The sequence below is a fragment of the Sarcophilus harrisii genome, chromosome 6, assembly GCF_902635505.1.
Source record: "Sarcophilus harrisii chromosome 6, mSarHar1.11, whole genome shotgun sequence".
In the NCBI taxonomy this organism is placed as follows: domain Eukaryota; kingdom Metazoa; phylum Chordata; class Mammalia; order Dasyuromorphia; family Dasyuridae; genus Sarcophilus; species Sarcophilus harrisii.
This window is the reverse complement of record NC_045431.1, coordinates 143626145-143653929: the sequence shown is the minus strand read 5'-3', so window position 1 is coordinate 143653929 and position 27785 is coordinate 143626145. Positions and strand designations below refer to the sequence as shown.

Here is a 27785-nt window from a genome sequence, read left to right as displayed (position 1 = left end):
GCTGGAATGTAGAATGTAGGTGTGCAAATAATGTGAGAAAATGTTGGAAGAGTTGGAAGGCCAGATAGTGGAGGTTCTGAAATACCAAAGTGAGATATTTGTATTTTATCCTATTAGCAATACAGAATTATTGAAAGTTCTTAAGCAAGAATGTCCATCATCAAGACTTAAGAATATTATTTTAGCAGTTAATTAGAATTAGAGAGGAGAGAGAAAGGAACTAAGGAGACCAACTGCCAAAAAGTAGATAAAAATGTAAGGATACTGAAAGTGCTGAATAGCTAAAAGTGACAAGATTTAGCATTTGATTGGATATTGGGTTCAAAGAATTGGAAGAATAAAGAATGATTCCAAGATTATAAAAAAAAGACCATAACTGGATAGAGAGATTTAGGAGTAATTTGCAGAGAGACCATAACTGAGTCCAGAAACCAGATAAAATCACCAAAAGAGAATAGAAAGAACAGAATTTTGAGGGAAGTATCAAATGGAGAAAAGGAAACCAGCAAAAAAGATGGAAAAGAAATGATCAGATGGGCAGGAAGAAAAAGTGATGTCATGGAACTTAAGTGATGAAAAAGCATTCAGGAAGACATGGCTAACAGGACAAACTGTTTCAAAAGGATCAAGAAACAAGACAATTGAGAAAGTACACAGAAACTAAGAGACAAGTGGCAACTAATGATTTGTTTTGACAGAGGAATGAGAACATACAACCTTGGATTCTTAGAGCAGTTTCAGCAGAGTGAGTTGTGTGGAGCCAGAAGTCTGATTGATTATGATGACTAAGAAGTGAGTAAGTGCAAGAGAAAGCGGAGGCAAGAGGAATAGACAGTTAAGTCTTGGCAGTTTGAAAAGAGACACAGAATACGATGGCTTGAGAGGATATGGGAGTCCTCATTGAAGATTTTTTTTTTAAGGATGAATCAGATTTGGCACATTTATAGAGTAAGGAAGCCAGTGGCTAAGACAGAACGAAGATGAGCGAAGGAACGATCAAGGGGGCAAGCTGATATAGGAGATAAAATCTAAGGCACAATTAAAGGGGTTGGCCATAACACAAAGAAAGGCCGCCTCTTGCTCAAGGACAACAGTAAAGGAACACAGCCTAAGTGTAGATACAATGGGGTTTTAAAATATGCATTCAGACATCTCTCTGGATGACCTTTTTCTGAGGAGGCTCAAAAGTGAAAAGATGCTCAGCAAGGCCGAGAAAAAGTGACTGATCATGAAAACAGAGATGAATGGAGAAACTGGAGGTTATGGTGAGGACAACCAATAGAATCAGGAAGAGTGAGGGAAAGACAAAAAAATAGAAAAAATGGGATTATAATAAGGGGGAAATTTAACAGTCTCCATTATTGCTGTATGGATGATAGTTAGATGACAGAATACATAGAACAGTGGGCCTGGAGTCAAGACTTATATTCAAATCTAATTTTGTGACACTGGGGCAAGTCACTTGGCCTCTATTTGTCTCAATTTACTCATCTATACAATCGAGATAATAAGAGAACCTTCCTCCCAAAATTGTTACGAGAATAAAGTGAGATAATATTTGTAAAGAACTTTGCAAACCTTAAAGCACTATATAAATGCTAACAATTTGGAGAGGTCTAAGGCATGAGGACCTCTGTGGGTATAAGAGGTACAGTGATGAAGATATAAATCATGGGCTTTAGGGAGTCTGGTGAATTAGGTCATATGTCCACAAACATATATGAAGTCCTTGTCTGGGCACAAGACAGGAAGAATAGGTAGAGAAAATAGCCCAGGATTGAATCGGTTCGAAGACTCTTTGAGTAACAAAATTATTATATTATGTCTCAACAGAGTGGTACAGACAAATTAGTAAACTTCAAAGGAGGACATAGTGAAGAGTGATTACGGAAAAGGGCACGTGTGGGAGTAATAGGTGGGTAGAAAAGATCTGGCTGATTCTTTCCAGCTTAACATGTCTAGGGATATGATTTCCAGAAAGAGATAGATTTTTGTGAGCAATAAAAGTTGGAAAGAATGGGTGATGAAAAGATCTAAGATAAAAGAGACTTTGTTAAAAAGAAAGTAGCTCCAGCTAATTGAGGACCATCCCAGCTATTAGACCTTCCATATTCTTTGGAGTTAAGTTCTAGAGATACTGGGAGTTTGTCTTAGAGTCTGTTTTAGGCCTAGGCTCTTACCTAGTGACCCACATCACATAAGCAAAACAATTTAGTGAAGAAGTACTGAATAAAAGGTTCTGAGTGAATATCAGCCTATTTCAGGAGAATGAGTTATATCAGAAGTTCATGACATAAATTTGGATACCTTTATTTTTTGTATGAAATCTTGACTACTGATGCAAGGAAGGGCTTCTCAAAAAAATCAGACAAAGCCATAAAAACCAAGTTTGTTCTGAGGACATGTTCAAAGTTATCCATGGGATAAGTGAGGCTCTTTCCCGATAGCTTCTTCTTTCTCTTTTATTCCATTAAGTAACTATAATGCTCAAAATTTCAAATGGAAGATCTGGAAATAATGGTAACAGATAAAACCCTGCTTCCCCATCAATCACTACTCTCCTCTACCTCTGTCCCAAACCCTCATTCTCTTGGAAACCTGGAAAAGTGAAAAGGAGGAAGTCATGTTGGGTGTCGCCGCTCTACTATTATAATCTGGAGCTTTTGAAAGACCATAGCATCTTCTCTTCTCCCTCACCACCAGATCTCCAGAGGTCTACACTGACTAGGTACTCAGAATAGCCTTTTAAAAAAAACATCTCATTTGGATACCAAAATCATGTGTGTGTTTCTTTTCCCTTCCTGCTATAGACTAAGCTTGACTTACCACAAAGCATTCATTTAGAGAGGCCTTTGCCATCAAATAAAGGACTTGAATATTATTTTTAAATGCCTAATACTCACAGAAAATCACCTACATTCAAATTGCAACAATAAGAGATCCTAATTTAGGGATAGAGCAATCCTTGAATACTGTATCAGTTAATTATAAAGAAAAAAGACAGTATATGTGTCTGAAAGAGAAAGGTATACATGTGTACATTTTATGTACTTTCTTATGACTGCATAGGAAACTGTAAGGCACCATATTTATGAAATTTTTGTATTTTTTTCATCACTTTCAGCCTAACCTAAAAAGCCTAGTGTGGTGATAGCAATAATAGCTTAACTCTTCTCCCCATACAGGCGGCTAATTTTTCCTTAAAAGGTATTGAGATCCCTCTGGAGTCTTGGTTAATTCAAGGGGACTATATAGGTTCAAGGCTGCTTACATCACTTCCTAGCTGCAGGAGTACAAAACAGCCAGGAAAACCTACATGAATTCTCCAAGCTTGGCTGATGAACGATAATGGGCAACCCAGGCAAGGAGGGTTTTCTCAGCTGAACACATTTGGGATGCCCTCAGTGTATATCTCTCCTGAATATTCATCTCCTGCTTAGGGCTAAAGTAAATTTCCTTTTATCCATGCTGGATGACTAACACTTGTCGCAAATTGCCTTAATAACAAACATCAATTACTAAGGACCTGAACTAAGTCATTTCCAGCTCAGACAATTTGTGTGGTCATACAGAGTCGGACTAGAATGAGCTCATTCAATTGAAGGATGGGCAGTGCAGAAAAGTGAGGACTCCATGCTCCCAATGGTACTTTTGGGGATAGCTTTAAAAATGGTGCTGGTGAAGTACTCCAATATCTGTAATACCAACATCCCAATATCTGCAGGTTTATAAACTATGCCATTCAGTCAAGAGAGATTGATGGAATATAGAGTACATTTTAAAGAACTATACTGTGATTGTGGTATGCTGTTTTGAACAACTTTTTAGAAGTGACAATGTAGCTTAACAAGTAGTCATCAGTCTAATAACAATATAAACAGACAGCCAACTGAGGAGTAACACAAGGGAACCCAACAGTGTAGCAATGTGTTCAAACCTAAGGAGATCCCAGTATTTTAAGATTATCTAACAACTATATTAAAGGAACTGTTTGAGGTTATTTTTACTTAATTTTAATTTGGTATTTGAAGTACCAATTAGAATTGTGCCTCACTGACTTGGTTATGATTCTTTTGTGCAAACCATTATGAGAGGCATTTGGGAGGACAATGGAACCCAGAGACATTTTTGGGATTGAAGATATGGATATATGAGCTAACTCTATCCTAGTTACTGACTGAGCACAAGCAGAACTGCTGCATCAGTTTAAAAAGTTTTCACTCTCACTCTCATCTGGAGCTTCCAGAGAGAGACCTCTGCACACAACAAACAAAACACTCATACATGGCAGACAGAATACACAGATTAGTTTAGAGGACTCTCATTTTTTGTCTTTCCCTAAAGCTAGATGAATAATCCTGACCTGGACATTCAGAGTTTGGTGGCAGATCAGAATGGGCCAACTGGTAGCAGGAGGATTACCATTAAAAGGAAGTAGAACTGAGGCCCTGGTATAATTGGCCAGAATCCTTTGGTGTTCCCAAAACCATCCAGTGTGGTAGTTTCTGGCATGATTAACTATGGTGGACCAGGCAAGGGTAAGGTATTCTGGCCAGCCTGACCTATCACAGGAAGGCAGACTTAGAACCCAGAAGTAATAGCACCCGCAGAACTCCTAACAAATATAGGACAGTGATAAGGCAGGCAGTCAGCAATTCCTTGTATAAAGGAGAAAGATTGGGGCATAGTCATATGAGGGAAGAATCAGGCCCCAGCAATGCAACAGAGTTCAAGTTTAAGGCAATATTCTGTCTTAGAAGAGAAGAGGAGAGATTCAGGCCCCTTGACCTAGCATAGTTAGATAAAGCAATAGAACTCAAGCCCCAGTAATGGTAATTGTCCTGCTATCTATCTGCCTCCAGAGAAAGAACTGATGGAGGCTGAATGCAGATTGAAGCATAACTTTTTCTTTATTTTTCTTGCCTTTTCCTTTTGCAACATGGAAATATGTTTTGCATGATTTAACATGTATAACTGATACCACATTTCCTACCTTTTCAATGAGTGGGGAAGTGGTTTAAGAAGGAGAAAATTCAGAACTCAAAAAAAAAATTTTTTTTTAAGGCACGCTAAAAATAAATAAATATAAATTTAAAAAAGAAAAAGTGTGACTGATCAATAGATAAGCTATTAGAAGGTGATATCATATAATTTAAAGAATATTGCACTTGGGAATCAAAAAACTGAGTCTGAATTTATCTATGTGACCTTAGGCAAATTATACAACCTCTCATTCATGGTTTCTTCATCTATAAAATAAGAATAAGAATACTTTCACAAGAAGGAATGTTGTGTGGATCAAGTGAGACATAGAATAAACAGGCAAAGCTTTTCATTACCATAAAACCCTATTCAAATTTATCAAATAAATGTTTGTTGTGCTAAATCATTTCTGCTACTACTATTAATAATCATCATTATAATAGTACTTCAAGGATCCTTGATTATTTAGTGGGAATACTAATACAGATTATTGGTGTGCTCTTCAAGAATTTAAGGTCATCACAAAGAGACATCAGACTTTAAAGTACAGCTACCACCACCATCACCACTCTCCAAATTATGGTTAAGGGGGATTCATGAAAAGGGTATTTGCATTTAAAAGTAAATGATTCTTAAATGCCCTCTAATCCCTAAAAAGGGAATAAAATATGCAGAATTAGCCCATAATTACACATCTTTCTATCTCCAACTTATTATTTGGACAACTCTGAAACAATTAATGTATACTTGAACAAGATGTATTTTTCTTTTTCTATTTTTTTTTTAAAGAAGGGTGTAGGTTGTCCCAGAATATATTACAAATACGAGGAGTCTCCCTATTTTCTGGGCAAAAACATACTCAGAATAGTATAAGTAGTCAAATACTACAAATGAGTTAATGAAACGCCTTGCCATCATCTCTAATAAAATTTTTAATGGCTGCGTTCTTTTAAGTCAGTGATGAAGACAAAAATAATTGATTCAAAATTTTAGTTATACTCACAACAGAAAGAAAAACATATAAAAGTACTCTAGATATACAGTAAACAAGAATACACTCACAAAAAAAGGTAAAAAAAGAAATAAAAAATAACACCAAGGGTCTTTTATTTAGAGATAAATGGAAAGAAGTCTATGTTTAAAAAAAGATAATAAAATCATAACATATTGAGCATTTTCTGTAATTTCTTGAATTCTGGCTTGAAACTTGGGAATTTCGATTTCATGCTTCCATTCTTCATACTCAGTTAATTACCCCCTACACCCTTGATGTAAATTGTGTCCCTTTGGGGGGGCTGAAGTAAACTATGTCCCCCTTGGGGGGATAGGGTATTCCCGACTCTCAAACTCTGGGAGGGGTACAACTTTCCCAGACAACTCCCAGATAATCTCATTTAATTGAAAATCTCAGCCTAAAGCATAGTCAACCTCTACTGAGTGGCTCAAATGGCTCCCTAGCTCCAGGCCAAGACTGGGGGTGGGGGATGGGGCTGTTAACCCACTTTTGCTAATTCCTAATCAAGAAGGCAATTCCTTCTGGACTTAGCTCACTGTGGAAGATATTTTCTTCTCAGTGTCAATCCATCTTTGCAAACAAAAAATTATCCTAACAGGATTCTTTGCCCACTAAGAAAGCTGTCTTCTTAGCAAGCCATTTTCTTAGTGTCAATAAATCCCTCCCCCCCCCCCTTTTTTTTTATCACAAACTTTGTACCTGTATTTATTGGAGTTGCAAATTCTTTCACAAAACCTGCACAAACAGCAACGGGGATCCTCATCACCTCATTGCTGCAATACTGGGTTAGGTTCTCATTATCTCAAAACTGGACTATTAAAACAGTCTTCCAGTGAGCCTCTTAAGTCTCTTCCTTGATTCCTCCCTGGTAAAAGTGAGTTTTTCCATCTTAAATTTTTAATATCACTTTGTTCCAATCTCTCTAATCCAATTTATAACAAGCTATATTCTGCTCGCGCGTGTGTGTGTGTGTGTGTGTGTGTGTGTGTGTGTGTGTTTGTGTGTGTGTGTCTATTTTTTCCCTTTAGTTCCTCCCCCCAAAACTGGATGGTGGGTTCCACGAGAGAAATATATCTGGCTTCATGTTTGTAACCACAGCACCTAGCTTTCTGCATTTCATTTGTAAGGTGACTGAACTGAATTTGAAATTATTTTCTACACAGTGGACAAGATCCTGTGATGTATAAACTAAGTGGGCTTAGGCTTGAAATGAATACTTTACATATTTTTATAAACATAGTAATTGCTCAATTAATCAACTGATTTGACTGATCTCAGGGGCATCAATGAGACCAATTAAATTCAGTATATTCATTTATCAGTCCATATCATTTATTAATTCACTAGATATACTTAGTTAATCAAAGTAGTTAATTCTCTCCTCTCCCAGGAAGCAGCTCATCTGCTCTAGCAACCATTTGTTTTAAAAGTGAAATAAAGATTGCTTTTAATGAGGCTCTACAAAAAATTCCTTGTCAAACTGTATGTCAGATAATTTTTTCTTAGGAATCCAGTTGCCATGAACTTACATAACCCACAATAAACCATAGTCCATGACTGGACTGGTCATGAAGGACTAGAACGTATTGACCAGGAAAGAGGGAACTTCTAGAAAACCTGGGCCTTTCTACGAAGGATCCCTCCAATCAAACCCCCTTGAGTCCAAATTCCTTTTGTACACTGGCTCTGGATGAGGCCTGCCTTATTTTAATACTCACTATTAGTTCCTTTCCCTGAATTATTAAACAAGAAAAGAGAGAGTTTTTGCTTGGATCAAGTAAGGTGTGAACAATGATGAAAGGCACCTACAGCTCAACTGAGGTGGGAGTATTGAGGGAGGAGGTGTCACCAAGTGCCATGGGCAGCTTTTGAACTTGGAATTTCTGAGTCATATATGGTGAAAAGAAAGCTCAGTGTGCAATTATAGAGACATAATCTCTTAGCCATCACTGCTTCTCCAAGGGATTATTACTGTTTTCCTTCTTAAGAGTTAAGTTAAGCAACATATTCTGTTCTATCCTATAATTTTAGGAAAAAAAAAAAAAAGACATCCTGCAAAATAAAAAGGATACAAAGTCCCCCTTTCCTCCCTAATTCAGAAGAGTAAAAGCTCTGTTTCACTAAAATGATGGAAGTTGGAAAAGAGCATGGGGATGCACTGGGGATGGAACAGTGATGGCTGGTGGAAATGAGGTGAGGGCAAAGGAAGAAAGGACATATAAGCAAGTATACTCACATATCAGGAGGTGTACCCCCAAGCTATATAAGAATGACTTAAATTTTATTTAGTGCCAAGAACAAATAAACTCTGGTTCTAGCACTTGGAGACAAAACTGAACAGGGAAGAAGGATTCAGGAGCTACGGAATCAGTTTGCGCAAATACATTCTGGTGGGAGATATAATTCCAAGTATGTGAAGCATCCAATAAGCCAGAAGAACCAGTTATGGCTGGTTCTCCAGTGGTTAAGGATAAGAGATTAATCCTCTAAATTTGAAACAAGGAACTAAGAGTTGGCAGAAGAGAGCATACAAATATACAATTCAACATTTATGGCTCTGATGCAGGGCAGGCTCTATTGATGACCAAGTCAAGTATCTTTTTAAGGATAGGATAAGGAAGGTCAGAATGTAGTCTACAAAAATTTTTATCACTAAATTTACTCTTTGACAACTCACTTTTTCCTTCTCTACTGAATAAAATACTTCTTTCCTCTTTAGTGTTAAAACCTGGTATTATATTAGCTAACAATTCAGATACAAACTTATTAATTACATTCTCTTCTAATCCTCAAATTGCATAATTGTTCATTACAGAGGCAACCTTATGTAAAAATGTGAAGATACAGTACAAATCATTTAAAATGTGTCATTTAGAATGTAAAATATTCCTTGTAGTGAGTAAACTTAAGTTCAAAGGGCAATTATAGTTGCTTACACAATATGGTAACATCATGAAAAGGAATATTTGCATACAATTTACATTTGTTTAGTCTAATACAAACATCTTCAATTCACCAAAATATTACTAAATGGAAGGTATGCTTTGACTTGTGACTAAAGACTTACCGAGTTCTGCTAAATTGCCAAATGCAACAAGGCACATCTCTGTAAGAGCTGAATTTTGGCAGTGGATGCCTAATAATTTCACTAATGTAGGAATAACACCCATATTGATAAGTTGAGCTTGTAGGGCATCTATAAAAAAACAAAAAAACAAAAAACAAAAATCAGGACAAGTTATTAAACAAAATATTAATAAAGCTGGGAACTGACAAAATAGTAGAAATCTGTAAGATATGCAAAAAATAAAGACTCCCATTTTTTTCAAGTGAGAACCCAATGCTATTTAATTTGAAGTAAAGCTCCATAGATAAAGATAAGCATCTGTATCTATAGGGCTCTATCTTGAGAGCATGAATATTACCGGCTCAAAACTTTTGAGCCTTGACTCTTGCTAATAATAAATGGAAATTTTAATACCAAGAAGGATTTATATAGTAGACCCAATTACCAAACTAGTTTCATCAGGCTCTTTTAAGAAGCATGGTGCATAATGTTGTCATCTGGTATGTAAATGAAATTGCAGGAAATCACGAAGAATATGAAAAGCTTAAAGGAAAAAAGCAAGTTTAATAAAGGCCAGAAAGAAAGAAAGAAAAAGAAAAAAATTCTCAGAATCCTCCAAGGCAGTATTTTATAATGAGTAATAAAAAAGGCATAATAAAAAGGAACAAGTTATTTCTGGATGTCTGCAAGTAGAATTTTCTTTCAGATTGTTAGGAAGAAGCATCATTTGAAAAAGAAAACAAGTGGGTTATTTCAAGTGTTTTCCTATTGTCCATTTTATAAACTTATAATGACATATCTCGGTAATAAGGAAAAAAACACTAATTTTATAAGTGAGCAGAGTTAAGAGTCAATGGGTACTTGTTACATTTATCATTAGGTTTTTCCTACATGACAGGTTTTTAACATCCCAATATGTGGTTCACATTTCCACAATGGCTTTTCATTGGACAATGAGAAAAAAAAAGGCACTTAGAGTAAAGCAAAAGGATAAAAACAAAACAAAACAAAAATAATTTCCCTAGCAAAAATGTTAAGTGGAAAGAGGATCACATATTTAAGTTTATACAATATTCTTTTCTTCATTACTGACTATAATATTATTTTTCAAATAACTTTTGAAAATTGTCATTTTAAAGTTACTTTATCCAAGTTCTTTTAAATTACCTTTTGGTTAATAAAAGACAAAAATCTATGAATTTTCATCAAAACAACTTCTATTCACAGCAGGCATGCCTCAGCTAGCATCACAGTCAATCTGCATTTGTGGATAAGGGGTGGAAGTCATTGGGGAGCAGCATGATTTGCAGGAGAGTACTAGATTCACACTATAAGGTCTTGGGATGCAATCCAATTTCTGTTTCTCACTATTTGTATGACCCTCAAGGATACCACTTCCTCTTTTTAAGTCCCAGTTTCTTTTTGAGGGTATTAATCCCTTTCATTCCTAAATACATTTTTCTCAGATCTTGCTAGTGGCTTCTGAAGTAATGGGTTATTTTTCCTTTTTATGACTTTTAGTACAGCTTATAGAGAGAACAGCCAAGTGTTTCTGAAAACAATCCAGTAGACTACTTACATACAGAATAGGGTTTTATTCTATTGGGTTTCTGTGAAAATTTTAACCGTATTAGAAGGTGAATGTGAAGGAAGGGGAATACTTCCTTAAGAAAGGAGCCCTTTACATAAAAATCCTTAAATCTGAAAAGGGAGGACAATTATAGATAAGGATTCATTCATTCCAGGCTTAAAATAGCTTCAAATCTAATATGGGATTAGAAATCAGAATTAGAAATTTGAACCTTTAAAAAGGGGTCTCAGAGAAAGAACAAAACATTGGTGGAAGTAAATTATTTAGAAGGTATGAGGGGAAAATAAACAGAATGATATCCTTTATGTTAGGTATGGTTTTCTTTAATATAAAAATTGGGAAATAGTGTGTTGATAATGAGCCAGCCTTGAAGTCAAGAAGAACTGGATTCAGTTCTACCAACCACTGATATTAGCTATCTGACCATGGGCAAATCACTTAATTTCCAGACAATAAATAGAAAGCTACTGCAAATCTGCCATGGAAGAGGGAGTTTATTATGCCAAATCAACAACAAGCCTAGTTTAAAAAAATACAAGAAAAGTCAACACAAAATCTGATAATGATTTAATTTAGCTATGTAGACAGAACAATTTGACTACCATAGTTTGAGCATTTATAGAAATCATGCACTGTGTGGCTTTGCACATTGGAAAAAATTCAGCTACTTACCAGTCACTAGAGTTCTTTCCTACTGGATCATCTCTGCAGATCCTTTTTCTTTAGCAATATTTTTGTGGGGGGTTTTTGGTTTGTTTTAGATTTAGGGAAGAGCACCGCTTCAAATACTGCAGAGCTGTTGAATCATTCAATTTCAAGTACGTAAGCGTGAGCACTAGCGCATGCATTGAGTGTCAAACTTCACTCTGTGTGTGTATATATGGGTATGTATGTGTTTTGTATGGATATAAGTGTGTGTAAGAGCACTGCATACCCCCTCACTTCTGTTGGCACCAACTCAAAATTCAATGCTCCAGGAAAATCAAGGACGACAAGTTTTTTGGGAGGGATAGTCCAGAAAGAGAATGCCATGTATCAGTGGTTCAGTGTTTACCTTACCTTGGTATTTATTGCCAACACAGATTCCTTGCTCTTTTAACATCAGATTTTGTTGCCAGGGAAAATAAGAGCTAATGGATTAGGAAAAGCAAAAACAAAAATGCTCATATGGGTTCAAGCAGCAATGCTTGTAGTTGTGGCAGGAGAAAAATTTTAGCACAGCCACTTGACAAATGGTACAAATGGCTAGAATCCATAAAAATCAATTAGCTTCTAGAATATAATGCTCTTTGAAGCCTCTTGGGAACCAGATTTGTTATATACTCACATACAACAAACATACCATATACACAAGTAAATAAAGAAAACAGGCAGTCACCTAATTGGGATAGATTCATTTCAGACTTTAGTCCTTTCTATCTGTCCACCTAAAACTACTCAATTCTACACAACTCAAGTCCAGGACAGATAAGTCGGCTTCCTCCTCAAATACTAAAGACCCAGGGGGCAAAAGGACGTAGGATTTGGAAGATTTAAGCACATGATAGGAAAGAAATTCTGAAATTTCATTAGCTTCCTGGCAGATGTGGCAGTGAGCAATAAAATGAAGTCAGAGCAAACTGGCCATAGGTGTTGGTGCTCAACACTTTCAGGGGAAATGGCAATGTTATATATTACTCTAATATCCTTCTCCTGGAGATCTCAATTTACTCATTTGAATTCACATGTCAGAAAAGTTTTTACTATAAGATCTTTATTATGAATTAGAATTTAGTGCTATTGCAATTAAGCAGTTTATTAGAATGATTGTTGTGCACATCCATATGCAAGACACTGACTCATAATTTGATAAGAAAAATAAATCTTTAATATGTTCCCCTGACGTCCAAAGAAAACACATTAATGGAAGTCAAATGGGTAACAGCTGTCAATCATGGCACTATGATTTATTTTGTAAGGATCATCTCTGAACAAAAAACAATCATTTACTTCAACCTATTTTATATTTTCTAGCAACATCTGAAGAAAAAGTTCTCTTCTCTTTTTTTCCTTGCTAATGATGAGAAGAATTTTTTAGAACCAGAAATAGTTTGTATTGTCCTCAACATAACTGAATGAGCCAATAAAATCATAGCAATACTGAGGCTCTTGCGCCAAGTGAGGGCTGGCTAGAGAACTCAAGGTGGATGTATTCTGGAGCTCAACAAACACAGTACTTCACAAAATGCGACCCAGGCCCATACATAGCAAACACTTATTATGTATGTGAAAGACAGTCTCTCGACAGACAACACAATGTCATTAAAGTCTTAAGACTTATTCTAGATCCTGATACACACCACAGACAAAAACTGACAAAAAATACAGTGTTACAGAATTACGTGATGTCAAGATGACGCAGGCCCTACATGATCTATGGGGAGGAAAAAGGGGAAGGCACTGAGAGGGTGCAATACAGATGCATATACAGGGAGATAGAAGGCAATCAACACATGCGCTGGTGTGAACACTTACCTACCTACATTTGAATTTCAATGGTTCCATGTTCTTCAGGTGACACTCATGGAAACTCCAAAGAATGGGGATCTGGAGAGAAGATCCCAAGTTGAAGAACCCCCTTTTTTTAAGTTCTAAGTTTAACACACTAATTAAGATTAGATCATATACTTTCAGGTAAAGATTTAGAAGTATTTCACAGCACACTTGTGATGCTGGTCAGCCACACACACAAAAAAAAAAAACTAAATGGTTTGGAAATGCCAAAATATGTTTATCTCACCCACCCAAGTAAAGGCTATTGATAGGAATGATATATTTAAATTATTAACAAGGATTTAGTAATAAAATTGCCTCAACTAATTAATTTCTTTTTAAATACAGCTTTCTACTCAAATCTCATTAAAAATTCTTGGTTATTTTTATTGTGTATCAAAATAAAAAGACATGTAGGATATTAACTTTAGGATCCATTTAATTATATTTATGAAAGAAAATTAACATAAAATTCTTCTGTGATGAAACCACAGAAATGAAAACCAGGTTAAAAAAAGTCTTAATGAGGGGACATCTTAATAATAACTGCTAAGGTGATTACTTGGTCATAATAAAGCCTGAAGAACATTTCTCCTGATAGATGGCATACTTTTAAGTCTCCCAAAAGACATGGAAAAAGGAGCAATTATTAATCAACTCAAAAAATTCTAATCACATAGAGTTTGAAAGTTTAAAAAAAATTCAGTTTAAAATTTAACTAAAATAAGAAAAGGGAGAAGAAAAACTTTGAGAATATCAAGATCAAACAGATTAACAATAAAATGGACAATAACTATAAATGAGTAGATAGGCACCTAAGCACCCTTCTCATCAACTGTTATCTTTAACTATCATTCTTCATCTTTGCATAAAATTTTGTATAAAGAGCTCATTTACAGACTTTGAGAATTAATTTAAAATAAAGTATCTTGAAGCCTTTTCCATAAAACATACACCTATTATTGCATATGTTTTTACATGTTAAGTTATGCCAATGATTTACACTAATATGTAGTACATATTTCATTTCAATGGTACACAGAAAAAAATCTACTATTAAGCACTGTAAAGACCTATTTATGAAGCTAACTTAAAAAAATCTATTAGACCAAGGGCACACTTGAAGTCCATAAGTAAAATATTATTCTCTAAGTTAGTGCTTCATAGAAAAACAAAATGCAAGGTTTCCCTGTATATTTGTAAAACATTTGAAAAATGATTAAATTCTTCTTATTATCACTTTAACAGAATAGAAATAAATGGGCATACTGGAGGTAGGCAGGATGAGGGCGAAAGAAAAAGGAAGGTGGAGAGGGATAGGAAGAGAGAGAGAGAGAGAGGGAAAGAAAGCAAGAGGAAGAGTGAGGGTGGAAGGAAGTAGGAGGGGAAGGAAAGAAAGGACACATAGGTTAGATTAACATATTCTTAGGCACATGCCATATAAAATTGGGACTTGCCAATTTGAGGGAATTATTTACATAAAAATGATTCTTTGCTTTGTAAATGCACTCACACTATAGGAGTCCTTTAATATCTCTGTTTTAAATCAATTTACAAATTCTGAATTTCACAAACTTCTTAAGAATATACTAACTCTAAGCAGGAGACATCTGTATAACAAATAATCAAAAAAAGTCCAAGTTTTAGCCAGTGTTCTATTCATTTTAAACAATATTCAACATGAACAATTTTCAGTAAACAACTTGGGCAGTCTTTAAAACTTGGTAGTACTTAAGTAGTAGGCAAATGTAGTCCCCAATATTCACAAAAATCCACCTACTCAAGATCATCTTCCTATTCACAGTTTCCCTATGAAATAGCTTTTTAAAATGGTCCAGACATAAAATCTTCCATCTGCACAAATATTATCATCACCATCACCATCTATGCAATCATACCTATACCTAAAGTAGTCTGATCTATTTAATTTATTAGATGGAGCAGAATACACAAGAACATATGCTCTTTCTATTATAAAGTGTTTTCAAAAGCGTTTGTGACAAGTTTCTGTATAGGCTACTTTTTTGATCTAAAAATATTGATTTAATTATTAACCATAAAGTTTCTGTTTTCTGTACATGAGAAAAATCCAGAAACTTACTAACAAGATGATATTTAATAAACAGAACACTCTATTTCTTTAAAAACAAATAAATCCACAGTTGTATTTACTCCCTAAAAGAGAAGGTTTTTAAGTTCTAAAAGCCAGAAACTATGAGCATACAACTTAGTATGTTTAATTGCAATAAGCTATGTTTGAAAATAGGAGTAAACCTGGAAAGCACTTCTATCTATGAACAGAAAAGATGATCAAGGACTTAAAAAATAAAAATAAAACATTCTAAAGAAAGCATCTTGCTTAGCATGAAGAATATTTGTGATGTGGAGGTGCAAAAGACAACATAAAATCAATCAACAAATGGTTTTGAGTGCCAATTCAATGGTTTTGCTATGCAAAACAGCATCATATTTAAAAATGGATTATAGGATCAAATATAAAAATGGAAAATAGGCTCACAATTTAAAAGTGATAGAGATCTTAAAGAATCAACCCTCTTCAACTCTTTTCTATCACAAGGGATGAAACTTGGGATTAGGGAAGTTTAGTGGTTGGTCTAGGGCCTCACAAAGCACCATTAGCCCTTCAGATATTCCACTGTTGACTGCACTGCATTTTTCAGTGGTTACTGTAACATTCTGGGAACAAATAAACAAAATCAGGAAGCAATGGGGGAGAGAGTGACCACAAAGGAGGTTTTAGGCATTACTTCACAGGGGAGCCAAAATAAGTTTCCCCACTCAAACTTAACAATGCTTGTGGTACAGAGAAAGATGTCTCAAGCACCAGAGATACTCTCCTCTGCTAAACTGGCAAAAATGATCAATGTACTCGAGGTACTCTCCCTATATACCCTGTCCCCAAATTATTTTGTATTTCTTTATATAATATAATCTCCTTAAGGTCAGAGGGCCTCTCTCCATCTTTGTCTCCTTTCTTTTCTGAACAGAATTTTGAAATCCCTTTAAAAGTTGCATAGAACTTTTCCTTTTTTTTTTTTTTTTAGTTAGTTGGTTCCTTCAAAAAAATTTTTTATGAACTAAATGAGTATCAATAACTTTTTTTAAAAAAAATGATAAAGATATCTTGCTTTAAGAAAACCCAATATTATTCCTTTTGACATTAGTTTTAATTATCTTATTTGTATATATTCATTTGCATGATGTTTCCCCCAGGAGATTGTAAGGTCCTCAGGTCAACAGGGGCTGCTTTTGCCTTTTGTGGTATTCATAACACTTAGCATTGTTCCTGGCACATAGTAGACAATTAATATTTGATTCACATTTAAAGCTGGCAGGGACCTTAGAGGTCATCAAGCCCAACTCTTTCATTTTCCAGAAGAGGAAAGAAGGCTATTTCAATGACGTGCCCAGGGTTATAAAGTATGTATCTGAGGCAAGATTTGAACTTGGGTCTTACAAAATCCAAACCCAGAATTTTATCCACTGTAGCAATGATACAAGAAAACCCTAATTTCTAAAACCTCTCATTCTATTTCTCATATGTATATAGATTACCTACAATACATACCTTATCATTTCTACCAAATTATAAGCTCCTTGCAGGCCAGGGCTTTGCCTGATTTACCATCATATCTGCCCTAGGACTGAGCACAGTACTTCAACCTTGAACAAATGTTGAAGAGAAATTAAAGATGATTATTTACTTGAGAGAATTCATTATAGGATCTTTTACATAGCTATCTAACTACATCATATTATGATTTAATTTACCAAAAAATGACTTACACACATAGTAAGCACTTTAATGACTGCCAAATGGCACTATATTTCTAAGACCACATTTACTGCTTTTGTGCACGTTGTAAAAGGAAGCATGTGGTATCACTACATCACAAAGTCATGAGTCTGTTGGAAAGTAAACACAACAACCCAACAATTACTACTGTTAGACTAAGACTTTTGGAGGATTCTAAGAGTTCAAAAAATCACCCTGAATATATTTTATTTCTTTCACAATGTATTTTTAAGTAAGTTGGAGGACTTATATAATAGTTTCATTTGATAGAGTCAGAAATTGGATTTGCCCAAGTCATTAAGTCAACCAGTGCCCAGACTAGAACCTCGCCCTTAAATTGTTGTCTGGAATTTATCCATTAAGGGGACAAACAGCCAAAGGTAGAGGTGCTTTCTTTAGAAAAGCTATACTGATGACTTTTCTAGACAATTTTAATATCTTCATAGTCATAAGCACTTTAATTCTACAGAGAACTTCAGGTAATGACAGTTCCTGGATAGCTACAAATAATTCTCCTGATAGGTCTGTAGCAGAATTAATTTTTTATGTTAGAACAAAAACAACTATGATGCAAATACTCTTTGCTTAAGCTAGTATAAACTAAATTTGTTCCCCAGGTTCTCTACCTCATCAACTATGTTCTCTTTCTTCTGAGGTCTCTTCCTCCTTTCTCATCCTTCTGACTTTTCCACATCCTGAACATCTTTCTTTTCCACTTGCCCTTTATGTACATTTTGTATCAGTAGTGTTTGTGACATAATAAGCATTTAAATAAGTACCCTAGTTTTCTTTTACACTGGAAGACAGTAATGGATATAAAGAAAAACTTCCTAGAGAAGAGATAATAAAGATTAAGTCTTTAATTTCTGAGAGTTCTATTGGTAGAAAAGTCTCTTCTAGATATACAAAATAGTTTAATGATTGGTAAGGAATTTAGATTTGATTTGAAAAAAAAAAGATTTCAAATTCTTTAGGAAAAATGGAATAAAACTGTGCTTCAACAACTCTATGGAACATTAAAAAAATTTACACTGAAAATCAATGTAAAGAAACATCAAATTATTGCACAATCTGCTAACCTAAATACAAAAAGCTTGAAAGAAAAAAGAAATGGAAGATAGAAGAGGAGAATCTTTTGTGATAAAATATTTAACATTGAACTCTTTCTTAATCATCCTTTTAAAATTCTGAAAACTGAACTTAAAATCTGCATTATCCCTTTCAGATCACATTACAATTTAAATTATGATTAAAAAATGTAAAACTTTCCAAATAAACTTAAAAATTGCTTCAATAGAATATCTCCCATAGTGAGAAAAGATGATTTGAAGATAAACAGGTTATGAACTCATTGATTCTCTACTTAGTGCTCAGCATGCTATTTGAGTAGCACACTTTATTTCATGGGTGAAAATGACCCCTAGAAGTCATTAACTTATCACGTAGGCATGCAACTATTTGTGCACATCTCTATGTTATGTTTATCAGCACCTCTTTGAAAGTATTCCAAATGTTTTGGGGAACTCATCTCCATTTTAAAATGTTGAACAAATAAGCTACTATATGTTTTCTAAATAGATCACTCAGTCACAGAGCAAAGAACTATCCTTCACGAAGAATAATGCAATACTGCATTAGTTACTATGATTATTTTTTGGTTCGTTCCCTTTTATGTTTTGGCAATTAACTCTTGTCTTATTTCTCCACATGCACAAATCCAAATGGAATTCAAAGGAAATAGAAATAGCATGAATAATTGACTGCTACTTTCTTATTTGTATCTTAAGTCCATATATTTTATGGTCAGCTCTTAATTATTGATGGGTCGATTAGCCATTTTGCGGATTATCTAGATTCTCACTCATCTCTTGCTCGACATCAGGATGGAAAGTAGAAGAGGAAAAAAGGGAATGTGAGTGTTTTAATGCTGCTAATTCTTATAATGTCAGATTTGGAAAGAGAGAAATAATCTTTGTGGATTACTTATGAGTTTCCATTTTTATGTTATCATGCATACTATAGAACTGGCAATATTTTATAGTAAATTAATGGCAAAAGATTTTATGAACTGCAAATTTAAAGAAGTAAGAATAAAATTCTTCAATAGTGCAGAAATCATGTACTTTTAGAGTGAGGAAAGTTATTTTCACTATTTGAAATGGTCTAAGTAAAAAATATAGAAAATAATTTAACTGTCAATTTTCCTATTATATACATGTTTGATAAATATATGAACAATCAAAATCAAGCAAGTGCCAACTATGTGGCAGGTACTGTGCTAGGTGCTAAGGATACAAAAACAAAAGTGAAAACAAGCCCTTAATGGAGCTTATGTTCTACTGAGGGAAATAACACACATGTACATAGATAGATAGACATAACAAATATAGAGAGGTTAGATAGAAAAATAAAGGATAAACAGATATAGATAGGATAAACCAGACACAGATAGGTAAAGAGAGAGAGAGAGAGAGAAAGAAAGAAAGAAAGAAAAGAAAGAAAAGAAAGAAAAGAAAGAAAAGAAAGAAAAGAAAGAAAAGAAAGAAAAGAAAGAAAAGAAAGAAAAGAAAGAAAAGAAAGAAAAGAAAGAAAAGAAAGAAAGAAAGAAAGAAAGAAAGAAAGAAAGAAAGAAAGAAAGAAAGAAACTAACTGTATAAAACAAATACAAAGAGACCTTAGACAGAAAAAGTCACCAGCAGCTTGGGGAACCAAGAGAGGCTCACTCCAGAGGTGACTCTTAATGTAAGTCCCACACTTCTACAAGCAAGGATAAAGAGAAAGAGGCTGGGAGATAGCGCAAGGACATGGAACTTGAAAATGAAATGAGTATGTCGGCATGACTAGAGTATAGGATATATAGATGGGTATAAGGAGGTAGGAACAGGCTATGAATAGTTTTATATGCAAAAATAGTGTATTTTTTATCCCATTAGCGTTTATTTAGTTTATGAAGTGATAGGATCAGATTTGTGCTTTAAGAAAATCACTTTAGCAACTCCTTGAAGGATACAACTTCTAGTTTGCTTTTTTAAAAGAAAAGTTGGAAACATATATAGTAAATGTACTAAATAAGTTACCTGGGATTTTTTAAAAATATAATTTTTTAAGGTTTATTTATATTTTAAAATTGAAATTTTTACTTCTTTCCTATTCTAATATTCAATTAAAATCTGTAATTTCACTGATATGGTCAGCCCTTCAATGATTTCAAGTTGTGTAAATCACAACTTTAATAGTGTTAATCAACTGACTCTTCACAAGTTGCTATGACCAGAAAAATTCATCACCTAATGGTTATTTTCCTAATTGGAATCATTCTCTAGATCAATAATTTTATCCACTTATAGAATATGTATCTAAAGATTGTTTATCAAAGCAATATGCTAAACTAAGAAAAGTTTTTAAATTTAGCAACTTTATAACCTTTTGTGAAACCTTCCAACTATAAGATTGAATGGATTCTATAACTTACATGATGAAACTTTATTAATGATTTTGTAAATCTGCTTATAAGAAAGATGAAGATCACTGACTTTCTAATACTGTCTAGTAACATAAAGTAACCTTAAAAAAGCCCAAGTTCATAATAAATGCAAGACTATTTTTGGAAACATTATTTTTACTTCTAATAGAAGTAATATATATATATATATGTATATATATGCCTATATATTCTATATATGCCTATATAATTCTATAGCCTATGAATTCTTGATTGTATATCTAAATTGTTTGGTTTGGATTTTTCATCTGAATAAGGACAATTTTTTATCTTTTTCCCCCAGAGATAAAGGAAGTTTTCAGGAGTTTTGTTTACCATTCTCATTGCTATAGTTCATCAGCATGCCACAAAAGACAGTCAAGAGCTTCTCACTGGCGGGGTCTGTGCTACTGCCCAGTGACCTGAGATGGTCAACTACAATTTGGGCACCACCTGCATGCTCAACTGCACTCCTGCCCTCATCTGTAAAACAAAGAGTTAAATTAAAAATAAAAAAATAAAAAAGAGCCTTATAATTCCAAACACAAAATATAACAGTTATACATAAATTCAATCTTAAACAGTAAGAGGAAAACAGTCCTGAACTAGACACAAAATCGTTTAAATGAATGAATGGTTGTAGAAAAAATTGTTGAAATGGAGTAAGAAAACAAATGTAATCATTTCTCTTGAAGGAAAAAAAAAAGATCATTTTCAATTGTTAGATGAAGGAGATTATGGGTCTATTGTAATTGCAGTACTCTTCACCAAACTAATCATTATCATCATCATTCATCATCACCACACAGAATAGAGGAAGAAAATGAATTTTTATCAACAGTTTTCATTTTTCTTAGATTGCCAACTAAACAACATACTACTCTGTCAATAACTGTCAAATATGGATTACTGAGGAGCTGTAACCCCAGCTCTCAAAAAAACCAAACTAAAACTAAAACCAAACAACACCCCCCCCCCAAAAAAAAAATTTAAGATGATCTAGGTCACCATAAAAACCATCCTTAAGTTTGAACTTGCCTGCTATCACTACAAAAAGTACAAACTTAGTCCAAATTATCTTAAAAAATTATTTATATTACATTTTCTCTACTTCCCTCCATTCTAGAGTACAGTTAAATGCTACTATCACAAGGCCCAAATTATTAATTTCTATTTCTATCACTGTACAGCAAGCCTATAGCAGATGAAGCAAAATTGTGAATAGCACAGTTATTAAATTTCTCATGACATAAAACAGAGAAGAAAAAATAATCAGTATTATCATAAAGTAACATAGTTAAGTGTAGCTTGAGCTCCAAAGCTTCATTCTGTAACAATGAGAATTGAACTACTAATGCTTTCATTAAATTCCTACTGTCTTTATTTCAAAAGCCTTTGGTATACATATTATCTCATTTAACATTTCCTCTAACTTTTCAACTTTTAAATATTCACAAGGAAGAAAGATATTGTTTTTCAAGAAGGGAAAAATACTCTTGAAAGATAGATCCTGAGGTTTATAATAAAACAATGAAACAAACAAAAACCCCACAGGATTATTTGCAGTTTCTTTCCCTAAATTCACAGTGGAAAAGAAAAAGGATCAATGATATTGATATTTTTAAAATATGTGGACTTCAAATGAAAATCAGAATCAGTGACAAGAAGCAGCAGCATAGCATTGCAAATTATCAAATAGTTCAAGTTTTACAATCCAATAAATACAAACACTTTATAGTGTCTCATTTTGAATACAAATTGTACCATTTGTACTTGCATCAATCGTTATATAAAGTTACTAAATATTTAAGGCAGTTTTTTGTTAAGTTGATAGGAGATTTTGCATTGTATTATGATTGTGCTTGTTTATTTTTAAAAGATTTTCATGAGACTCATTAGTGACTATTTCAGGCACAACTCTATGAGCCATGAACAGATTTTGCATTTCTGGATATGACTTTAATACCCATCACAATAATAAAACAATGTTCAAGAAGCATTCTGAATCATTATGTCTAGAAACTAGGTTTTCACTCTTTTCTTATAGCAACATAACACTTCACCAGGAAACAAGAGTATAATTGCTTTTCCATTATAGCTATACTATTCCCTTACCCCAATTCCTCTCTTCTTTAATCTTAATGTACCCTACAGAACAGCAGGGGCTCTTCACATATTTATCCCTTTTCATCAGTAAAATTAATACCACAACTTTAAATCTAGGGAGAATCCAGTATTTCTATCACTGTACAGCAAGCCTATAGCAGATGAAGCAAAACTGTGAATAGCACAGTTATTAACTCGCTCATGACATAAAACAGAGAAGAAAAAATAATCAGTATTATCATAAAGTAACATAGCTAAGTGTAGCTTGAGCTTCATTCTGTAACAATGAGAAATGAACTACTAACAATTAATAATTTTGGGACCTTTGGTTACTTTGTTATAAATATTCTGATTGCATTTCAGTCTTGCAAAAATATTATGGAGTTATTTTAAAATCATCTTTCTCAATGAAATTATTTATTATATTAACTTTTTCTGGCTGTTATTTTATTGAATTTGTGACCCTTTAAAAACCTGAATCTTTTTCATGTGAGATACCAATATATTAGCTATACTTTTCCCATTCTGTACTTGTGTTAAAAAAAAAAATTGCACCCAGGCACAGAATATTACAATTAACCAAATTAAATTTCATCTTATTGGATTTGGTCATAATTTTAACCTGTCGATATTGTCATGCCAGCAGCAAAACTGATTTCTAAAAATCTGATTAAGAAAAAAAAAAGTCTTCATATAGATGGATAAAGAATAGTGAATCACACAGAGATATAGATTAGCCAGGGTTTCCATTCTCTAGCTCTAAATTCACTATTTATTCTAGTTACTCAACCAACTGGATCCAACCAGGACCTCTGAACAACCAGGACAATCCAACTATCAGGACATAAAGATGGTCTGGGAGGGTCATAAGGCAGGCTAAAATCCAGGTGCAAAAGTTACAGTCATAAAATTTCAGCACTTGAAGGGACCTGAGAGTCCCTCTAATCTAATCTGTACCCCAAAAATATTTAATCCTACCACACAACCTACTCTTGAAGACATCAAATAAATGCACCTGTTTAGACAGCTATTTCTGTCACCATGTTTGTCAATTGTCCAAAATGCTATCTTCTACATACTTGTTTTACCAGAAAAATTATTTGGAGGATATGGGAATAAAGGATAGTTGGAATTTTCCAGAAGGAGATTAAAGTGTGCCAAATAGATGATGGCAATTGAATTGTTAAACCTACATAGCAGTGACATTTGGATAAAATAATCTAGTTTGTATGTCATACGTTGTTAGGAATTTCTTTATAAATAATTATGTACACATATGTCATATCCCCCAACTAAATTGTAAGCTCTATAAAAGTAGCAAATGATGCTTTATATCTTTTCTAATGTCCAGAAGTGTTCTGCATAAAGGACCTGAAAAATATTAATTTGAATTATACACTTAGAAAAAGTTTTATTAATAAAGGTCCCCAATAGAATAATAGATATTATCCCCCCCCAATTGCTTTAACTTCACTATCTCTAAACTGTTATTAGCTTTCTATAGAAGGATCAAGGATATGGATATCAAAGATTAAATTATAGCTATTTTCATTTGTTTCTCTGCAAAAAAATTAAAGCGGGTCTCACAATCATAATCAGGAATTCCACTTCAGCTATATGGAGAGAGTGTAGTATGGAATTTACTGGAGAGGAGGAAGAATAATTGGAAGTCCAGAGATGATGGTAATGAAGTTCTAGAGGGAATGGAATGAACTTTAAAGTAGGAGAGGTGGCAAATGAATATTGACGGAAGCTAATGAAAGTATATATATATATATGAATGTATATGTAATGAAAGTATATCCAATATATGTATACATATCTATACATACTACAAACATCCTACAATCCAGGACTTCAATGCTTCTCATCTAATCTGATGCAATAGTCTTCGTAAGACGTCTTTCTTCATCCTGATATTCTCTGTTCCAATCCATCCTTCACAAAATTGCCAAACTGATAGTGCTAAAACACAAGGCTAACTTTGGCACTCCCCTGCTCAATAAGCTTCATTTGTTCTTCTATTATTTTTAGGATAAAGTTCAAACTCTATTTGGCATTTAAAGTATTTAATTATGTAGTTCTAGCCTCTTTTTAGACTTATTACCTATTATTGCCATGTCCTGCATTTAACAGTCCAGTCAGAATGGACTATTTCCTGCTGTCCATATCAGGCAGCTAGATGGTGCAGTGGATAGAATGCCAGGTCTGGATTCAGAAAGCTGCATCTTCCTGAGTTCAAATCTGGTCTCAGACATTTATTAGCTTTGTCACCTTGAGCAAGACACTTAACTCTTTTTGCCTCAGTTTCTTCATCTGTAAAATGAGCTAGAGGAGGAAATATTAGCCACTCCACTGTCTCAGCCAAGAAAACTCCTAATGGGGTCACAAAAATTTAGACATGACTGAACAAGAACAACAATATGATATTTAATCTCCTGAGTGCCTTTGTAGAAGCTATTACTTAAGGTGGAAATGTTGTTCTTCCCTTTGTGAATTCTTTCATTTTTAGTGTCTTTCACTCTCACTTCTCTCCTTCCTTCCCTCCCACTATCCCAAGTGGGATGGTTCAGTCTTCATGACTATATATCAGAAGAGTTTAGCTTATCTTTGTCCAGGAATGACTTGCATATTAATAGGGGTAGAAAGCCAGATGGTCCTGAAGAGCTGAAGTCCTGCCAAGTGCAGTGGGAGACAACCTTGCAAATACAAGATGTGCAGAGATACCCAGGAGAGAGCAGAAAGGCATTTCTGCAAACTGCCGACAGGAGCATGTGATGATCAAGAGCACCTGAGGAGATCAGTGGTTCTGTCACATCACATGGGTAACACATGCTAGTCAGCAATGTGCCCTGGCCATAGGCACCCTTGATCATGGGATTCCTGTGTTTGCCATGCGTTTCAGGGACACATATAGCTTTTACATTTCACCACTGGTGACACAGTCACCAGTTTTGATGGTGACTTGGGATGGCTTTTGGGGGGACTATGTATAAAGCAGGAAGGGTCCAAGAATCACAGTAGCATCTTGCACAAAACTAAGCTATCCTAAATGTGAATGTAGTCTGAAGAGTCATCACTGATATCATCAGTTAATATTCATGTACCTTCTATTGTGCTCTTAGCAATGTCATAGGTGTCAACATATTTGACATAGAACAAACAAATTTTTAATAACTTGGCCACTAGGTCAAGGTCCCAAGTAACTACAAATATTAGAAGTATACTGGTTTTCCAAAGAGCAATCTTTGTGTTGATAAAGCTAATCAATAAGTTACATGGGAAAAATCATCTTCTATTTCAACATTGTTTTTTAGTTGAAAAAAAACAAAATGATTTAACAGCAAATGAGTACAGTACTTGAATTTGCAAAGTCTGAGATCTCTAAATTCAAAGCTGCCTCAGTGGATGAGTTCAGAACAGGCACATACAAAGACTTCTGTCTTGATGAAAATTTTTTCTAATGGTTACATTTAATTTAACTTAAGAACATGTGACAAAGATCAGGTATTGAGAAACATTTTATCTATTTCTTTTTACAAAATCTTGTATTCAATGTGGTTGTGAAGTGATGTAACTGAAAACAGGAAGGAAAACACAATAAAACTGGCTTTAAAACCTGTCAGCCATGTACTTTAACAGAAATCCCACTAAATATTCAGCAGCTATGAGCCAAGTGGCAAAATATCCTTTACTGAGAAATGGCTTAGGTTTTAAAATGGCAAAACAACCTTGCAAGATTATAGTATCCAGATGTGACTCTTCTAAAGAGTCATAAATCAATTTGATTAGTGACAATGCCAACACTGATGGAAGAATTCTAAAACTCCATCATCAACAAATAACCAATAGTGTTCTTTAAATAATATTTAGAAGTCAGGGGAAAGAAACTGCACAATCTCATTTGATTATAAAATTTCCTTCCGAAGTCAGGTATTTGATCTTATATACACTTAAGTATTCCTGGAAAGACACTTTTTAAAAAATTACATTTCTCTTGACAGACTTGATAGCTTCCTTTTAAATGTAAACACATATATTTAAGGACATTTAAAACAGTAAAATACCTTATCTGAGATTCAAACATAAAATGACTATGATTATGATACTTCTTCAATGACTATTTCAGACTGGCCTGGATGAGAACACAAACATGACTGAAAGCCTACATAGTAACCAAGGATAATGAGAGGATAGTCTGAAGCAATATTTTAGGTTACAATTGAAGCTATTCCTAAGAGAAGCACAGAGGGCAGATTGCTGTGTAATACTGACAAGAAAAGAAACATTAACACAGTGGAAAGAGAGATGGCCTTGGAGTTTAGGAAGGTCTGGATTCAAGCCTTGCCTCTGATACATACTAGTTTTGGAACCAAGGCTAAAAAAAGCCTTTATCAACATCTCAGTTCCCTAGGCAATTCTCATTCTACTTTGGTAGAAGGAGTTTCTGCACTGGAAATTCTTTATAACAATGAAATCACAAATCTACACACACACACACACACACACACACACACACACACACACACACACACACACACACACACACACCGGTTCCTATCACATTATGAAAATCAGTAAAACTGAGTTGCTTCTTAAATCACAGAAACTCAGCACCTTTAAGTGGCTCCTTTGACCACTTTTCCATTTGTCTCCCATCCTGGGGACAGTTCTGTATCTATTTACTCACAACTTTTCCCCTCTCCCCCATTCTTTGCTTGTTTATCTATGGTCCCTTTTTCATCTTTTGAATTAGCAAGAGCAGCAGAGGAGGTAAAAAAAGGAAGAGACAGAAACTGTGTACACAGAAGTCAGACCTGCTGTGCAGCACCAATGGTTCCCTGCTTTATAAGCCTGCTACCTGAATAAAGGGCCAAACTTAGCTGTAACTGCTTGCACTGTCACCTAGCCCAGGTGGAAAAAAATCTCAGCTCTGCAAGACATAGGAAAAAAATTGTGGGGATGAGGGGAAGGGAGATAATGGCAGAGTCAATAGCATTACCAGTATAAACATCTTTATTTTCTGTTTAATTCACATAAAAAGCAATCATAGCCTATGTTTTAGCTATGCAGGAATGTGCCTCCTGTGGTGTTGGTTCTTTTATTGTTTCATATTTTCTCAAAACCAATGAACAAAGTTACAGAGGACATGCCTTTATTTTCTCATATATAAATATATACCTTTACATACAC

General features: G+C 34.4%; 1 protein-coding gene across 6 annotated transcripts in view; it reads right to left on the bottom strand.

Annotated features, from left to right (window-relative positions):
• RAP1GDS1 (Rap1 GTPase-GDP dissociation stimulator 1) overlaps nt 1-27785 on the bottom strand; it is a 208989-nt gene that overhangs the window by 40056 nt on the left and 141148 nt on the right. For 4 of the 6 annotated variants that reach the window (XM_031941855.1, XM_031941854.1, XM_031941856.1 and 1 more), the window contains 2 exons: nt 20823-20969; nt 9066-9194 (listed from right to left, as the gene is read on the bottom strand). In XM_031941855.1, the coding sequence (XP_031797715.1) occupies nt 9066-9194; nt 20823-20969 (276 nt within the window). The remainder of the gene's footprint in view (nt 1-9065; nt 9195-20822; nt 20970-27785) is intronic. The other 2 variants (XM_031941858.1, XM_031941859.1) reach the window with 1 other exon arrangement.